Source organism: Pteropus medius, unplaced genomic scaffold (assembly GCF_902729225.1).
Source record: "Pteropus medius unplaced genomic scaffold, Ma_sr-lr_union100, whole genome shotgun sequence".
NCBI classification, from domain to species: Eukaryota; Metazoa; Chordata; class Mammalia; order Chiroptera; family Pteropodidae; genus Pteropus; species Pteropus medius.
In genome coordinates this window covers 789,565-808,442 of record NW_024350922.1, presented here as the reverse complement: position 1 = coordinate 808,442, position 18,878 = coordinate 789,565, and the positions used below count along the sequence as shown (strand labels likewise).

The 18,878-nt window shown below is 57.9% G+C and overlaps 1 protein-coding gene across 1 annotated transcript; it reads left to right on the top strand.

Annotated features, from left to right (window-relative positions):
- Positions 1 to 1,233: 1,233 nt before the first annotated feature.
- On the top strand, positions 1,234 to 9,292 carry AQP8 (aquaporin 8). Its single transcript, XM_039840163.1, has 5 exons — positions 1,234 to 1,557; positions 4,452 to 4,578; positions 6,112 to 6,326; positions 7,995 to 8,129; positions 9,077 to 9,292. The coding sequence occupies exons 1-5, from the start codon at positions 1,361 to 1,363 to the stop codon at positions 9,123 to 9,125; spliced, it is 723 nt and encodes a 240-aa protein (XP_039696097.1). The 5' UTR covers positions 1,234 to 1,360; the 3' UTR covers positions 9,126 to 9,292.
- The last annotated feature ends 9,586 nt before the right edge of the window (positions 9,293 to 18,878 follow it).

Below are 18,878 nucleotides of genomic sequence, written 5' to 3'. Positions count from 1 at the left end.
TGGCGTTAAGCACGCTCTGCTGTTGTGCAGCTGCCACCACCCTCCAGCCCCCGGACCTTTCCATCTTCCCAAACTGAAACTGTCCTCATTAAACATCATGTCCTCAGGCTCCCCTGCTCCCAGCCCCCGGCAGCCACCATCCCGCCTTCTGCGTCTATGCGCTTGACCGCTTTGGGGACCCATACGTGTGGCATTGTACGGCATTTGTCCTTTTCGTGATTTAGCCCACACGTCTGCAGTGACAAAAGCTGTGTGATCCTGAGAAGCTTCACCTTCCTGAACCCCTCTCCCCATCTGCAAAGGGCAATAACACTAGCAGCAACGTGGCTGCTGCGGGTCACACACGGCGCGTAGCCCTGCGCCTGGCATGCACACGGCGCTCAGTTAATACCGCTTAATGTAAACCTGCGCTCTAAATGGCCAGACACTGGTGTGTGCTTGCCACGTGTCTGGTGCTGTTGTGGGCACCTTACACACACGGCTAAACTCGCTCGAACCCCACGACGACTCCGTGTCGCCGTCACCCGCGCATCGTAGGGGAGAACACCCAGGGGCCACAGGGGAGCGAACGCGCCCGGTCACACAGCTCGTTCGCGGTGCGGTTGGGACTGAAGTCCAGGCAGCATGTCTCCAGTGTCTACGGCTCCACTGCGGGCCACGTGGCCCCCGCTGCCTCTGTCACTGGCTAGCGTCTGTCTGCACAGCTGGCCCTGGGACAGGTGAGGGGGCGGAGAGGGTTTGGGCCTCACGATGTCTGTGGGGATCAAGTGAGGATGGGTTTGCTGTTCCTCCTTCCTCCCCACATGTGGTCCCCTCTGGCCCCTGATGGTGGCCATGGGAGGCGGGGGAGCTGGGCCACTCTCACTGGGGACAGTCCAGGGCGGTCCCCAGACGATGACACAGCTGAGCCGGTGCCTTTCCCCTGGTTGGCAGAAACACAGCAATCCTTGACCCCCACCCCCGCCCTGCCCAGCTGAGCACTGAAAACAAACGCTTCCTCTTCGGGCCCCGGGGCCACCCCCTTCCTCGGCTTTATGGCCTCTGTGCACCTTTAAGAGGGCAGAGCCCAGAGTGCCATCAGCAGCACGGACATAAGCGTGTCCGGGGAGCAGGTGCCGGTTCCCAGCCCGCTCAGCCAGGAGCCCCGTCCCACACAGCCTCAGCCCTGATGTCTAAACTGGTGAGCCCGCCGCTGGCTGCTCCCTTGCACCCCGGGCCATGGAGGAGCAACTCGAAGTTAGGGCAGCGGGCTCCTCCTGGGCGCCCGTCCTCCTGAGCCCACCCTCCCACTCCCCTTCTGCAGGAGGCTGTGCCCACGTGCGACCTTGAATTTGGCAGTGGCGAGGGCAGGCAGCGGGGCATGGGGGCCCGGGGCCACGGGTTCCTGTATGAGCGGTGCGTGCAGCCCTGCCTGGTCGAGCTGCTGGGCAGCACCCTCTTCGTCTTCATCGGGTGCCTGTCAGTCATCGAGCACCGGCCGGACACGGGGCCGCTGCAGCCCGCCCTGGCCCACGGGCTGACCCTGGGGCTCATCATCGCCACACTGGGGAACATCAGGTGAGATGGCCGGTGTGCCCCCGCAGGACGCTGGGAGTGGGGATGGGGCAGACTGCGGGGTTCCGATCCTAGCACTGCGCCCCGGGCCTGCGGCTCCGGGCAGGGCCGTCCCCAGCCTGCACCTCCCGCCCAGGGGACAGGACGGCAGAGCTCGCCGAAATCCTCTTTCGCCAGCTCACACACACCGTAGTGCCAACGAGTGCCAGGAGCCATTCTAAGCACGTCACAGATGTCAACTCGCGGGGTCCTCAAGACCACCCTGTGGGTGCATTCTCTCATCATCCCTACTTGCCAGCTGTGGCAGGGAACGACCTAGTCCAAGGTCACGTGACTGGGAGCAGCAGAGCCAGGACATAAGCAGAGCCGTATGGTGCCAACGCCCAAACGTGAGCCTCATGGGGCAGTTGAGTCCATCGTCACTGGTGGCCGTGTTGCTGCCCCCATTAGCTTGGGGTCTCACTCCAGCAGCCCAGGGGTTCCCTGGGAAGCAGAAAGCAGATGGCAGGGCTTTCCCAGGGTGCCCGTGAGCCTCAGTGGCCCCAAGTGGCCCATCCAGTGGCGAGCAGAGAGGGGCGGGGGAAGGGCGGGGTCCGCCGGCTGCCAGGAGAGCCAGTCGTGATGACCTGTGTCTCAAAAGGGGCCCCCGGCAGGTCCATCCAGGACGCGGATGCTCAGGATTTCATCTCACTCAGAAAATAGATCTGAATACAGAGATCCGAATTCCGTGTCCCAGGAAAGCAGATGGAAAGAGAGCTTTAAACGTCTCTCTTCAAACGTCCGGGGGAGGCTGACGTACGTGCAACAGGGAGCTCACGCTCTCCGGCTCCAGTGGGTCTGGGTGGGATGCAGTCTTTGTCACGTCTCAGCTGGGCAGCCAGGCCGAGCAGCTGAGGCTCCCCGTGCAGCCGAGTGATTGGGATGAGAAGGGTCCCTGATGTTGAGCGCTATCTGGCGAGACCAGACGTGCACGTGCATTCACGCGTTGTGCCTCTGCAACAGCCTTCGGAGGTGGAGACACAGGGAGATGTGTAACCTGCCCAAGGACACACAGCCATTCAGTGGTCGAGCTGGGGTTTTGAACCCAGGCCAGCTAGCTGGAGGGACTGCTTTTTTATACGGTGCGGTAGGCTGTCCTCTTTTATTCAGTCGTTTGCTTTTACAACAAATATTTGTTTGGCACCCACTAAGTGTCAGGCACTGTCTTTGAGGTGCTCCGTGGAGCCACGATAAGGCATATAAAGCGCCCCTTGCTACGCCGGGCACGCAGTAGGCGTTCAGGGAATATTTGTTGAGCAAACGATGAATGAACAGATGAAGACAGTGTCTCGATTGTTTGATTGCTGAGTGCGAAGTCGGTCTCAGGAACAGCCTGGTCCTCTCCTGGTTGAGCTCCACCCTGAGTGTCTCTCTTCCTGCTTGGCCGGGGTGAGATGGTGGCCAAGAGGCTGATGGCTGGAGAGACGCTTCTAAGTCACCGTCTTGCACGGGAGGCCCCCACCGCACCCCACTTCATCTGTGCTTTGGCGGAGCGCGGACTGAACTTGGTCATGGAGCTGAATTGCGACCGGGTGGTCCCAGCTGCCCGTCTCCACCTGCTGAGTCCGAGCACCAGATGGAGCTTCCAGGCCGCGCAGGAAGCTCACGCATTGCATCTGCACACGTCTGGGCCAGACGAGGTTGGGCCACAGGTCCCGGGGTACCAGTGTGTCGGGCAGTCCTTTGGTCCAGACCAAGGACTTCTGCTCGGCCTCAGCTCAATGCCGTGTCCATGGGGATGGGCAGGCCCGTGGGAGGCCCGTGTATCTGAGGGGGGCGGCTTTGACTCTTTCGTGACATGGCGGGACTTAGGGTCGCTTTTCCTCTTGTGGGGAGTGTCCATTCCATTCCTTGCACCAGAAGGATTTAGGTGGCCTACTTCTGAGGACAGTGGGACCGGCTGGGCTGCCGACAGGGGTGGCAGAGTGTTTGGGGGGCCTCCTGGCTCTGGGTCCCGGGCTGCCTGAGCATCTTGATAAAAAGGAAGGCTCTTTACCCACAATCAGTGGAGGGGCCGGCAACCTGAACCTGCCCTTGGACCCTGGGTTTGACTTTGTTGGACTCCCCTTCACAACCCAGCTCCAGGCTGACCTCTAACCTTGCTTCCGACCCCCATCACCGTTTATCTTCAACACGAATCCCACTTTTAGACCAAAAATAGGGCTTTTTCAAGCCTGCAGATGCAGAGAGCAGAGGGTGGCTGCCAGTAGGGGAGCAGGGGGTGGGGGGGGGTGGGGGGGGAGAGGGGACACAGGTACAGACTTGGGCTCTGAGGCAGGAGAAGTCCAGCTGATGTGACCAGGACAGCCGAAAACAGCAGAGAAGCCACTAGGACCGCTGAGCGCCTTTGTAAGTTGCGGCGCAAGCAGGTCTTCAGTCCCCATCGCAAGGACAAAAATGCTGCCGCTGCGTGCGGCCGGGTGCGACCTAACCTAGCTGACTGTGGAGTCAGGTCCCAGCACCTACGGATGGCGAACACCTGAAGCTATCAGCACGAAGCGGCAGAAGGGAAGACCGGACGGGCTTTGCGCGGGTCAAGCTCTCTGTCCTAGTGCTCAGGTGCCCTGTCTGGCGGCCACTTCCTCATGGTCTGGGGCTTTGCCTCACCCAGCGCCCGCCTCCAAAGGGCCAAGAGGGGCCCTGGGACCCACGAGGCCTGAGGGGTGTCCCGCCCGTGCTCCCCGGGCCATCTGGGGGTGTGCTCCCTCGTGTCCTGCGTCCCGCCGCCCAGCACCTCAGTGCCTGGCATCTACCCGGACAGGCCCTCGCGTGACTGCGAGGACAGCCTGGAGGGCTGTTGGGACACTTCTCCTCGGCCTTCGGCCTTGACCTGACTTCTTTCTGCTTTTGAGGGACAGCGGCGGACACTTCAACCCCGCGGTGTCCCTGGCAGCCACGCTCATCGGAGGCCTTGACCTGATGATGCTGCTACCCTACTGGGCCTCCCAGCTGTGCGGCGGGCTCATTGGGGCCGCGCTGGCCAAGGTGGGTGACCCCCAGGGGGCTGAGCCGCTGGCTGGGCTCTGATGCGGGAGCGGGGACTGCCCAACTCTTGGCCCGCCCGCTCCAGTGGGGACACGCAAAGGGCCTTCGACTCACTCCAAACCCGCCCCGTTCTGTCTATGTCTGGACAAGGCCTTCCTGGGACAGACCAGGAGGCAGCATTCGGGACCGAGGCTTTCGCGTCCGTTCCTGGCTTTGGCTTGGATCTGCTTGTGCTAGCGCCCCACTTGCCCGCAGGCTCACCCATTCTGCAGACGCCTCGCTAAGCACCGACTGGGGTACGCGGCGACCGGCTTTTCCTGGGCCGATGTCTCCGTGTCCTCCTGCCGCCCCCCTTTACACCCACGCTCTGCCTTCGCTAGGTGTCAGCATTCGGTTGGCGCGTGGAGCAGCCCCATCCCGACGGGAAGGCCAGCTCTTCCTGCCAGCCGGTTTCATAGCTCTAGGCCTAACGCCATGGGCCGACGCCCACTGCCTCCCCCTACCCCTTCCCTCCTTCCGCTCTCCTCTCCCTTCCCCCTTTCCTCCCTCCGTCTGTCTGTCTGTCCTGCTGCCCGTATGTCCCAGTCCTGTTAACCAGGGCCCTTCGAGAGGGAGGCCTCGCTTGGCATGCGTGGGGGGCGCCCTGCTAGCCTGGCTGGCATCTGGTCTATGGCTCTGAGCGCGGGCCCCCTGCAGACTTTGCTCTCAAGTCCCCGTTTTCTGCCTTCCTTCCCTGGTCCCCCAATACCCCCACTTGAGATCCTGCTCCCCCGTCAGCAGACGGGGCGGGCTCCTCCCATGGTTCTCGATGAGAGGCCATGCCCAGACTCTCCCTCCTGCTGGGCTACTTGGAACCTTGCCAGACGTGACGGTGACCCGTACAGGGAGCAGCTGCCGTTTACGGAGCATGACCTGCCTACTAAGCACTTCACACATCTGTCATTTACTCTCCCCACAACTTTACGAGAAGCCAGCATCAGTCCCACAGGGGCTGATATTATCACCCCGCTTTACAGAAGGGGAAACAGAGGCACAGAATGGTCAGGAACTTGCCCAAGTTCTGATGAGCAGCAAAGCCCGGATTTGGACCCAGAGTGCAGACGCTCATCTGCCCGCTGTCTTCCCATCCGGGGGCTGTGTGACGCCTGAGGTGACTTCCCATGAAGCCTCCCGCCCCTACGAAGGGACCGCATAGAGCTTTAGCTACAGGTTTACCCGCTCATACGTGTTTGTGAAGTCTGTAAAACTAAGGAGTTTCTGTATTCTTTTTCTCCAAGAGGCCATCTAAGTTACACAACTTCAGGCCCACGACCCTGGCGCCTCTGCCGGGTCGTCCCCAGTGCACAGATGTCCAGTAGCTCCGCAAGCCCCATGGCAAAGACCAGTGGAGCTGAGAGGAACAAGTGTCTGACTGGACAGCGGACAGGATATCGCAGGCTCTTGGTGTCGGGGGCATGCATTTTTAGGCCCCTGCCCCCAGCTCCTGGCTGTCTGTGTGTCCCCACCGTGGGGCTGAGTGGCTTCTCTCTGCAGGCGGTGAGTCCTGAGGAGAGGTTCTGGAATGCATCGGGGGCAGCCTTTGTGACAGTCCAGGAGCCGGGGCAGCTGACAGGCGCAGTGGTGACGGAGGTCATGCTGACCGCACTGCTGGCACTGGCCGTCTGCATGGGAGCCATTAACGAGAGCACGCAGGGCCCTCTGGCGCCATTCTCCATCGGATACTCTGTCACCGTGGGCATCCTGGCAGGGTGAGCGTCCCTCGGCAGTGGGACTGTGGGGTGGCCCTGGGCCGTGGCGCGGCTGTGAAGGCCGGCCCCGGGCAGATGGCAGGGAGTGGTGGGGACTTCGGTGTCTCAGGAGGCGCCTCTAAGCACCCTGGGCGGTCGCTGCTGTGTGGGACGGTGGGCCTGGCTGAACCGCCTTGATGTCGTTGCAGGGGAGTCAGGGAACTGGGTTTTCACGTGACGCTATCCACGTCTCGTAGCTTCAGCGTTTCTCCAGGTTGTGTCCTATGGTGGGCGGCCAGGGGTCAGCCTCAGACTCGGAAAGAGCCTCCGCGCCCACTGCTTCATCCGTGCTGAGCCTCCCCATGGGCTTGGGAAAGGGTTCAGGGGGTCGTGCTGGGTCAGGGGTCACTTTTCCCAGTTTTTGTATGTGGCTGCTGAGGCTCAGAGAGGACACGTGTGCCGCAGTTAGGCTCAGTGGGCAGCAGCAAGAGCCCAACTCTCCCGCTAAAGGGGGCGAGGAAGCCCCTCCCCAGTGCCCAGCTCCTCCCTTTCTCACGGACCAGCTCTGCCCTCCGACCCCACGCCTTGGGAGGTGGAGCCGGCAGGGCTGGTGCGGCGTGTGTGAAGTGTGGCGGTACTTGCTGCCCCCCAGTGGCTGCTGCTTCACTTACAGGCTATTGACACATCTTTTTTATTTTTTAAAGACAATTCTCATATTTATTGAGATACAACTGACATATAACATGTTAGTGTCAGGTGTACAACGTACTGACTTGATATTTGTATCGTAAAATTATCGCCACAATGAGTCTAGTTACCTTTCATCACCGTAGTTACAAAACTTATTTTTCCGTGATGATGAGAATTTTATTTTTTTAAAGTTTTTCAATTAGTTGACATTCAATATTATATTAGTTTCAGGTGTGCAGCCTAGTGGTTAGACGTCTATATCACTCATGAAGTGGTCCCCCGATGAGTCTAGCTCCCGTGTGATACCACGCATGGTTACTACAGTACTACTGACCACACTCCCCACGGTGTACTGGCACCCCGTGACTATCTTGTGACTGCCAGTCTGCACTGCTGAATCCCTTCCCTTTTCACCCAGCCCCTCAGCCCCCTGCTATCCAGTTACCATCAGTCTGTCCGTCCTTTCAGCCTTGGCTACTGGACGTGGGGCTGGGTGAGGAGCGAGGTCTGCAGGGCCCCGCTGGGGCACCAGGAGCAGAGGGGTGCGCCTGGGCAGCGGTCCCCAGGGGAGATGCCAGGCTGATTAGATTGAACGTCGTGCGTGAATTATGTGCTAGACGTGGGCGTGAGAGGCATTTCTGATTCCTGACAACCCGTGAGATGGGGACTTCGCGTGCTCACGTGGTTGACAACCGCCAGACTCTGCTTTGCCGTCTGCGGAGAGAAACTGGGCCCATCCTGTCTCCCGCCTTCACTGACAGGCCCTCCTCCTGCACCTGCCTCTAGTGGGGTGTGGGGGTGGCAGAAGGCATGCCCAGGCCGGGGCCAGCCTTTCGCTTCCCACTGCTACCAGCCTCTTTGCCTGTGTCTTCTCTGGAATCTCCAGGACCCCAAGATGTGGTGGCTTCGGGAGGGTTTCTGGGGGGAGTTGTGACCTAGGCCTAGCTGGGGACACGAACCTGGCTGGGATCTGGTGACCGGTGCGGCTGGTGTTTGTAGGAGTGCCGTGTCTGGAGCCTGCATGAACCCCGCCCGTGCCTTTGGACCTGCCGTGGTGGCCAACCGCTGGGACTTCCACTGGGTCTACTGGCTGGGGCCGCTCCTGGGAAGCCTGCTCGTGGGCGCACTCACCAGGTAGGTGTGTGGCACAGGGCCGCTGGCCCCTCTGGTGGACACTTGGTGACAGCGCCAAGCATCTGGGCCTAGAGGGCCAGAATCTCAGCTAGGTTTGTAGAAGAGGGAGCCTTCTTCAGAGGTGAAGGCCACGGCTCTGGCACCTTTGGTAGCAAGTGACAGAAATCTACTTAGGCCCTAAAGGGGAAGTCACCGGCCCACGGAACTGAGAGGCCCACAGGCAGCACTGGCTTCAGGGCCCAGCAATGTCTTGGGACTCCGTCTGTCCCACAGCCTGTCCTGTGCAGGCTCCGTGCGGAGGCAGAGATGTCACCAGAGACTCCAGCCTGCGTCCCAGAGGTGCAAACAGAACAGCCGCAGCTGGGGCCCTGAGCTGCGTTTGGAGCATGCGCCCAGTCCTGGAGGGGGGAGGGCAGAGGCGCAGGGGAGGGGGGTCCCCGCAGAAGTGTTGTGGGATGCGGAAACCACAGAGACGGGGTGTCAGGACCATGCGTCAGGGACGCCGGCACACACAGCACAGCGTGGCCAGCCCACTGCCGTGCTGCGCCGTGAGAAAGGGTTGCGCCTGCGGGGAGCCCCCCTCGGGTGCCCCCAGGACGCGCGGGGCTCTGCTCTTCCTGCCCCAGGCAGTGCAGGGTTAGGGTCTGGGCTCAGCAGGAGCCGGGCCGCGTCCCGCTGGCGGGGTGGGGTGGGGCTCGGGCACTGGGCGGCTGGTCCATGCTCCCTCCATCGGCCCCTCTGCGGTGCCGGCTCAGCCTGTGGCTCGGTGGGCACAGCACTAGCAGTTCTGGGATGGCAGAGATGGCACCTCCAGGAAAAGGGTTTCTCCTGCCCCAAGGAGATCTGGCCACCGGGGCTGGAAAAATTCTGGAGAAATCTGGGCATGGAGATGCTGATGAAGGCCTGGGGCTCTCCCCCAGAGACCTCACTGGGCCATGTTTTTGTAGGTTCTTCATTGGAGATAAGAAAACCCGTCTGATCCTAAAGGGACAGTGAGGCTGAGAGGGGCTTCCTGGCCCGTGCCCTTGACTGCGGGGAGCACGCCTGCATCCCCGCCCGGCTTTCCAGCGCGGCCCTGGCTCCTCGGCGGACAGACAGCCTGTTGCTAGGCCCTCAGGATGCTCGGGGGGTCCTTTGTGCTCACCGGGGCCCTTGGCCTGGGAGACATGTGGCCAACACCACCCAGAGGGAGGCAGAAGCAGCACACAGGACCATTTCCTGGAGAGGGGAGGGCCCAGGAACACAGGAGGAGGCGCTGTCGGGGGCCCCGCCCACCCTGGGGGCCCCCGCTCACCCTTCCCCTCCCGGCTCCCTGGCTGCTGCTTCAGGGGGCTGTGGTGCTCTGACCACAGCCTCCTGTCCTGAACTGCAGTCTAGCTTTCAATAAACAAGCCAGTGTTCTCTTCCGCGAGCCCATTCTCTTGCCTTTCATTTCACAAATGGGCCCTGCTGGGGAGGAAGCAAAAGTCTGGCCGGGCCTGGGCTGTCCAATCTAGTTAAGGCTCGAGTCCAGAGCCATCACAGGGACCCAGTGCAGGCCAGCCCAGAGCTGGCCTCCCGCTTAGCCAGAACCGTTAGCTCTGTCCAGAGCTGAGTCCAATCTAGAACCAGTCTGGACGCCAGTCAGAATCAATCCTAGACCATGGCTCAGGACCCTGCCGAAAAGCCGAGCGCAGGGCCCAGGGTCTGGGGTGGTGGCCAGGACCACCCCTGACGGCACGCCAGCCGGGGACAGGGGTTGGAGTGGGCTGGGCCAGAGCGGCAAGGACTCCCCGAGGAAACAGACAAGGAGGCGGGAGTCCGGTCTGGAGACAGTGCACGTGGATGGAAGACGTGAGTGTAACGATAAGGACGAGACAGGATAAGAAGACACGCTGAACGCCACGCCCTACGAGAGGAGGGCGTGTCCTCTCTTCAAGAACCTAAGGGTCACTTATGGAAGATGATAATTATGACATCGTAAAGAAAAGCCAGGGAAAAATAATCCTCAACAACAAACAGAAAACTCACCCCAAATACTCATCTGAGTCAAAATGAAGAAAACGCTCACTGGTGAGTATCAACTTCTCTATGAGAAAATGGACACTACACACCCAAACATCCACTACATCAGAGAAAGACAAACACTAACCACCACCACAAACCTAAAGGAAAAGGAGGAAATAATATAAAATCAGAAAGGAGCATCAGAATGAAGAGGAAGTTTGAGGAATTTACATCGAAAAGCAAATCGGCTCTTTGCTCTGCTTCTGTAAATGCGCTCCCTGTATGCAGGAGCTCACGCGAGAGCTCACATGCACTTCGCTTGACTTAATGTAACTGTTTGCACCCATAGCAGCCCCCGCCTCTTGTAGCACCTTGTACCTTGGCAGATCGTGCTTCCTGTAACAATTTGTAACCAGCGGTAACCCATAACAACTCCCGCCCTTCCACCAATGTTACTACTTGCAACCATAGCAACTCGTGTAATAAACTGGTATATGAGTAATGTTACAACATAGCTCAGGGCCCAGATCTCCAGACACTAGCTCCTCTGGGACCCGAGTAATGAATCTGAGTTCTCCTTGTCTCTGAGTTACTGCTTCGTTCTTTGCTAGACTGGTTTTGGGATTTTTCCACATTTTTGGAGGCCCCAGCGAGATTCCAACCATGCTGGCCCCTTGAGCCACTGGACTGGAGGCTCAGTGGGGCCGAGGCAGAGAGGAATCGAGACTGAGGAGTCACGCCACCCGACAAATATTCCGGGTTCTCTTTCGGATCAGCGCCCTGACTCCCGGTGATGCTGAGTCACAGAAGGGAAGGACCAACTCACCAGGAACAGCCGCAGGAGGACAAGGTACCAAGGTAAGGAGGAAAGGTCCCAGGACAGCCCCCATTCAGACCCCGCCCAGCGGGCAGAAGGGGAAGCTGATCCCCTCCTGGTCTTCAGTAGGAAGACATTGGCCAGGGAACCTGACGAGTGTTCCAGGATCATCAGTCTCCAAAAGCGGGGGCGGAGACTGGGTCTCCCCAGTCGGGGAGACATCGGGTTAGGCCGGAAGCCTTCCATGGACGGGGGAGGCACCGTTGAGCCTGCTGTATGAGTGACAGCTTCCTCAGCGGGGAGGCGTCAGGCTGAGGCAGACCCCCACTGGCTGCATGTACCAGTGGGGAGGACTAATGTTTTGACCTGATGTGTGAGTGAGTGAATGAGAGGCTTGGTACAAGTTTGTACGTCCATGGCTGGGCACCCTTAAGGTCTCCTGAAGGCCAAGGAGCTCGTGTGGGCTCACTCTGCGGGTCCGTGGTGAACAGCATATGGTCCAGGGAGGCATCGGACTAGTGTCCGATCGTAAGTCACAAAGCTGAGTCCGCTACGGCTAAGCGTCACCTAAGCTCCCCGCGAGGGGACACAGCCAGATGAGCATCTGAATGGTCTCCTCTGTGGAGGGGGCACCCACCTTTGTCTGTCTTCGCGTCACCGTCGCAGGGTGGGAAGAGTTTGGTCAACACTAAGAAAAGGGGGGAGCTCCATCACCCTCTGGAGGGCAACCAAGCACCTTCCACAAGTTAGGGGGCACGTTAAGGAACGGTGGGAGGTTGCAGGAAAGACAGGAATGCTGAGTGACTGAGACGTGGCCTCGCAAAGAAGCGACAGCTGAGCCCCAATCCACGGTTCCGTAGGTGACCCGCACACGGCTTACGGTGGCCTCACTGGATCTCCGTGAGGGGTCTGCTCCAGTGGTCCGGGTCGGGGGTTTATACCGACCCACCAATGCCAAGAAGCGCCTGAAATCCCCGCGAGGGGAGTGGCCGGAGACGGGCGAAGTGAGTGGCGTCCCCTCCGAGCTCCCCCGACCCTGTCCCCCACCCTGATGTGGCGTGAGAGTTGTCTGTCGTGGGAAGCACGGGAGCCGCCTCAGATCTATACGAAGGAAAAGGAAACTGGCTTTGGTGACGGAAGGTATGAGGTCTGGAGACTTGTTCCGAAGGAAATGGAGGGAAGTTTGCCTTAGAGGTGGTTACTGCGGAAAGTGACCAGAGGCACAGTGAAGGAACAAAGACAGCGTGGGACGAGGTCCGTGGAGGGAAATCCCGAGGGATTCGTGAGTGGAAAGTGGAAGAAGGTTCTCGAAAGGGATCTTGAGGAGAAATCTTACGTAATAAAGTGAAACGAGGCCGGAAGCTTGAGTCTGAAAGGAAGCCGGGGCGAAACTGGAACCGTGTTTCATGTTTCTTAGACCACGGGTCTGACGCGAACGTTACGAAGAGGTTTTCTGAGTAGGAAACTAGGATTCTGGATTCCATCAGAATCGTTTCAGCGTTTTACGTTGCCTTAACCAGGTTTCTGGGACTTTAGAGAGAATATACTAACACCGGCCTCTGCACCCAATTTTCAAAGGAAGCTCCCTGCAAATACAGGGCGAAGTTCTTCTAGGCCAACTGTCTTAAATTGTGTGCTGAATTTTAAGAAGTTTCTTAAATTTTAAGAAAGGTTTCTCAGAGGAGTACGGGGTCAAGCTGACCCTGGGAAAGCTTTGTACTCTTTGTGAGCTTGAATGGCCTGGCTTCGGGGCAGCCTGGCCCCCGGAAGGGACCCTAGACCGCCCCACCGTGAGAGCAGTGTATCGGGTAGTGACAGGGACCCCTGGACATCCAGTTTCTGCACACAGACACGTGGCTGCAGGTCGCTCCTGTAGTGCCCCCTTGGGTCCGGTTTTGTGCGAATAGGCAGGGGGAGTGTAAGGTCCTGGTGGCCCGACCAACGTGGAAAAAGAACAAAGAGCCAGCAAAAATAATCCACCAAGGGGACCCCAAGGAAGAACCTGTCTTCCCACCGCCGTGCATCCCAGCGGCTCGACCAGCTCCCGCCCAGACACTCCGCCATCCGTGCCTTCGCCGCCCCAACAGCCCGAGCGACCACCGAGCCCAAGTCCACGGCGCCTCCGCTCGGCCACGCAGCCAGTCCAGCAGTCTGCGGCCCTTCAGATGGCCCTCCGAGAGGCACGAGGACCTTAGAGGTTGGAGAAGATGGCACTCCAGCCAGGCCGTCCTGCCTTCCACTGTCAGCCATTCGGCACGACCGACCTCCGCAGCTGGAAGCAGCACACCCCGCCCTATTCGGAGACGCCCCAGGCGATGACGGATCTGCTCGAGTCCATCTTCCAAACTCATCGGTCTACCTGGGACGACTGCATTAAGGAACCCGGATCCGGTAGGACAGACTGCTGCCCCCCCAAGGAAGAGAGAAGCCCAAAGGAGCCTCCACTACACCGTGACCAATGCGACGCTGCAGAGAGACCGGCCCCTGGAAGAACGAGAGCCCCCAGCGCGGGAGGACGCCCGAAGGGCTAGAGAAGTTCAATCCACCTCGTAAAGGAAAGCACCAGCCTGAGCCAGCCGTCCAAGAGCTCATCGGCCTAGTCAAAGGACAGTCGGACTAGGGGCAACCGGGCTCCCTGATCCTAGGCCCCCCGGAGCCTACGGTCGCAATAGACTGTTATGGTGGACACTGGGACTGAACACGCTGTGGTCACTAAGCCTGTGGCTCCCCTCACAGACCCATCGTTGGGGCCACGGGGAACCGAGTCGCTCGCTTGTTCTGTAAAGCCGGCTCACGTCAGCTAAGAGGCCACCTAGTGACTCATGAGTTCTTGTGCCTACCCGAGTGCCCCATTTCCCTTTTGGGCAGAGACTTACTGACAAAACTTGGAGCACAAATCATCTCTACCTCAGGGAAGCCCACCCGTCTCATGCTGAGGGGCCAGCCCGCTCTAAGGATGGCTGTGACGGTGCCCAGGAAGGACGAATGGCGTCTTTACTCTTCGAGAGAAAACAAATGAATTTGACCAGTCTGCTAGAAGAGTTCCCTGCTGCCTGGGCAGAAAGAGGGGGCCCAGGTCTAGCCAAAGATAACACACCCATCGTGGTATATCTGAAGCCAGGGGCCATCCTTGTCACACAAAGGCAATATCCAGTGTCATGGGGAGCACGCCTGGGAACTCGAGACCACATCTAGAGTCTGTGTGGTGCTGGACTTCTAGCTGAGTGTCAGTCACCTTGGAGCACTGCGCTCCTGCGGGTCAAGAAGCCAGGAGGGAACAACTACTGCCCTGTCCAGGACCTCCGTGCCATCAACAATGCGGTGGTCACCATCCATCCGGCAGCCCCCAACCCGCACACTCTCCTAAGCCTCTGACCTGCGCAAAAGAGCTGGTTCACGTGCCTTGACCTTGAAGATGCCTTCTTCAGTCTCCGGGTATCAGCGGCCAGCCAGCCTTTGCTCGCCTTCGAGAGGGAAGACCCGCCCACCGGGAGAAACACGCGACTGACCTGGACTCGACTGCCACAGGCTTCACGACTCCCCCACTCTGTTCGGCGAGGCGCTGGCCGCAGATCTTGCTGCGTTCCCTGGGGAGGCTTTGAACTGCACATCACTCCGGTCTGTAGATGACCGGCTACTGGCCAGCCCTGCCAAAGAAGACTGCTGGAAAGGTGCTAGAGCCTTACGGGCCCTGCTCCCTACCATGGGACACAAGGTGTCATGGAAGAAGGCTCAAATCTGCGAACAGAAGGTCGAATACCGCGGGTTCATCATCTCGGAAGGACATCAGGCACTTGGACAAGAGAGAAAACTGGCCATCTGCTCAATACCCCAGCCAAACACCAAGAAAGGAGTCTGTGAGTTCCTAGGGGTGGCCGGGTTCTGCCCGATCTGGATACCAGGTTTCTCCGAGATTGCCAGGCCACTGTACGAGGCCACAGCTGGGTCTGGAAAAGACCCCCTGGATTGGGGCTCAAAACAAGAAAAAGCGTTCAGAGAAATAAAGAAACTCCGAACAAGTGCTCCAGCGTTAGGACTACCAGATGTGACACGGGACTGCAACCTCTTCATACCCGAGAAGAGTCACACCGCACTGGGGGTCCTCACACAAACGGTCGGGCCATGGCAGCGCCCGACTGCATATTTGTACAAATGGCTAGATTCAGTGGCTGCAGGGTGGCCACTGTGTCTCCGGGCCTTAGCTGCCACGGTAATCCTGGTCAGAGAAGCGGACGAGCTTACGCTGGGACAAAATATAAATGTAAAGGTCCCCCATGCCGAAACTGCATTAATGAACATTCATGGACATAAATGACTGACCAACGCCAGAATAACTCATTATCAGGGGCTGCTTTGCGACAATCCACGAGTCCGTCTCAAAACTACAAACATTGAACCCTGCTATGTTTCTGCCCACTGAGCAGGGGCCTCCCGACCACGATTGTGAGAAGGTCACGGATGAAGTTTACTCAAGCAGGCCAGACCTGACGGACGTTCCTCTTCAGGACCCAGAACTAGTTCTGTTCACAGATGGGAGCAGCTTCATCCACGAAGGACAGCGCAAAGCCGGCCACGCGACGACTGCCGACGAGGGGATCAGAGCTGAGGCCCTGCCCCAGGGCTGGTCGGCGCAGCGGGCAGAGCTGTGGGCACGCGTCCAGGCGCTGCGACAGGCTGAAGGGAAACGGGCCAGTATCTACACCGACTCAAGGTACGCCTTTGCTACCTGCACACACATGGAGCCATTTATAAAGAGAGGGGATGACTGACGGGGGAGGAAAGGAAATCAAGAACAAAGAAGAAATCCTCCGACTGCTAGAGGCAGTCTGGAAGCTTCGAAAGTGAGGCATGCACTGCAGGGGCTACCAGAGGAGAACTGGCCCTGTCGGTGGGGGAAACCAACTAGCAGACCAAGCAGCGAAGGAGGCTGCCCATCAGCTAAGTGCCGCAGCGGGTCCTACACCCATCTCCAAGGTTCTCCTAGCGCCAGAATTACCTCTATCCCCATAATACACTAAGGAAGATCAATGGGCTTCAAGTGAAGGGGGAACCAGGAGGAAGGAGGGCTGGTGGGAACTTCCAGATCGGAGACTCTGTTCCCGCTGCGCTGGCAGTTCAGCTAGTAAAACGCCACCATGAATTACCTCACCTCGGGGAGACTTCTTTAGAAAGCCCGTTAGGCCACTGCTATTTCACACCCAAACTCCCGACCCTGTGCGCCCGCATCAGTGCTAAGTGTGTGACTTGTGCACGAAGCAATGCTGGCTAAAGACCGAGGCCTGATCTAGCGGTGCAAATGGTTGGAACTATGCCATTCGAAGACCTAGAAGTGGACTTTACTGAGGTCAAACCCTGCAGGAGCCGCCGGTACCTCCTTATGTTGGTTTGCACCTTAGTCCAGATGGGCTGAAGCCTTCCCTACGCGCACTGATGGCCACGAGAAGTAGCCAGGGCCTTATTGAGGGAAATTGTTCCAAGATACGGACTACCTCTCTCTATAGGATCTGACAATGACCTGCCTTTGTGTCTGAGACAGTCCAGACCTTGTCCAAAGCTCTAGGGATCAAATGGAAGCTCCACGCGGCCTATGGGCCAGAGAGTTCAGGGAAAGTTGAACGCATGAACTGGACCCTCAAAACCACTCAGGTTAAGCTTTGTCAGGAAACCCAGTTACCTTGGATAGATATGCTGCCTTTAGCTCTACTCCGAACGCGACGCACCCCAAGACTTTCAGGCTACTCCACTTTCAAAATCCTTTACGGGAGACCTCCCCCCGAGATAGAGAAGTTAAAAGGAAACCCTCAATTAATGGCTGACCTGGAAGTGTCCGCACGCCTTCAGGCCTTAGGGAGGACCCTCCGCATCATCACTCAGGAAACTTTAGAGAGAGCCCCTATCACTTTAGGGAAGTGGGTCCACCCCTTTCGGCCAGGAGACGAAGTGTGGGTAAAAGATTAGAAAAAGGAGCCGCTCCAGCCGAGCTGGACAGGCCCTCACTCTGTTATATTAGTAATTCCCACTGCTATTAAAGTTGCAGGCATCACCCCGTGGATCCACCACACCTGGGTAGAGAGAGCAGCATCCCCGGGGGACCAGGAGACCCGGACTGCAGAGCCTCTTCCTGATCAGCCGCTCCGAGTCGCACTCCGGAGGCAGCAGAAATCCACCTGAGCTCGTTGGCCCTGCTCTGGCCACCCTGGAAGCTAGCCAGTCCACGCACGGCAGAGGCTTGAGGACCGACCATCACTGCAGTCGGCTGAAACCAGCGCAGACGGGTCCCACCAACCCTCGTAAGTAGGAAGACAACATGCCCTGTTTCAGCCACAAACCGGAAGCTGGTTGGTCTACGCACGGCCAAAGTCTGAGGAATTTCATCGTGGGACTCCTTATAACTGGACACTGGGGAGGGAAGGAAATTAGGGCAAAGGACTGTGAGCTATGTGTTCATGTCACCATGAGGTAAGAGAATTTCCACGACCTTAATTTTCTATAGCTACTATGAATGTCAGGGAACTCAGAAAGGGACCTATACCTATGACCAGACTCAATATTCAATACGCGACCCAGGAAGTAATCAACCTTATGTATGTTACAACCCAAATAACCCTCCACTGAAACAGGTTTTGAAATAAGGGTGGCTCGGAGGGACCATGGGGGAGGATGGACAGACGGACCCATGTTGGCCCAGACTCGAGTGAAAGAAAATCCTCATCAGATAATCCTAAAGTTGGATGCTTGTGCTGCTATGAGTCAGGGCCAACGGGAGGAAGGAGATCCTGCGGATCTCTCAGCTGGGAAGAAAGTTACAGGACAGAAAAAAAGCATGTATGTCCCCATAGTTCCTCATGTGGAACGAGGTGTGCGTATTGGTCATGTGTCCTAAGGGCTACTTGGGAGAAGGACACCAACAACGAGAGGTTATTTAAGGAGAGGGGTAGCCTTACCAAGCTGCACCACACGTGTGCAATCCATTAGAGTCGACAATAACCAACCCCTTGAACCGCGTTGGAGGTCCGGAGAAGTAGTAACACTTGGAATTGATGGGACGGGCTAAATCTCTATGTTCAAATTCTTATTCATATTAGAGGTCAAATACTAGCCCATTCAGCCCAAGTCTATCAGGTTTACAAGTCCTTCTACAAGGAAGTAACTGAACCCCTATCCCCATCGTCACAATCAAACACTTATTTTTCTGAGTGGCTGAAGGAACAGCTCACTCCCTGAATGTCGCTTCCTGCTATGTATGCGGGGGAACTCCAGTGGGAGATAGATGACTACGGGAAGCTACTAAATTGGTTCCCGACCAGGCAATGCCAGATATAACGGCCCCACGTATCTCAAACGATGGTCAATGGATTTTGGAACATACTATTATAGGACAATACTGCCAGGCCAGAGGTGGAGGAACCCTCAAACACTCAGCTGGAAACTTGATTTGGCCAACGATGTTATAATGCCGCCTCCAGAAGCAGCGTGTGGCAGGGACGCAGGAGAGAGAAATCCGTTGGCCAGATTCCCAGGGCTAACTAAAGCCTGGCATAACCCGGGCAGGGCCCGAGACTGGACGGCCTCATGTGGGCTCTACTGGATTTGTGGAAGCATGGCCTATATCCACCTCCCCACAAACCGGGAAGGAAGCTGTGTAATTGGTATGATAAAACCATCCTTTTTTCTTCTTATCTCTGGAAACAGGGGAACAGCTTGGTCACCCGGTCCCACAACCCTCACAAAGGGTAAAAAGAGAACTCCAAATAGGGACTGGAGGGATGATGAGTGGCCCCCAGAACGAATACTCCAATACTATGGGGCTGCCACTTGGGCAAAAGATGGATCTTCGGGATACCATACCCCCATTTACATGTTAAATTGAATTATCCGGCTGCAAGCAGTTTTAGAAATCATTACTAACGAGACCGGGGGAGCCCTGACCCTCCTGGCACATCGAC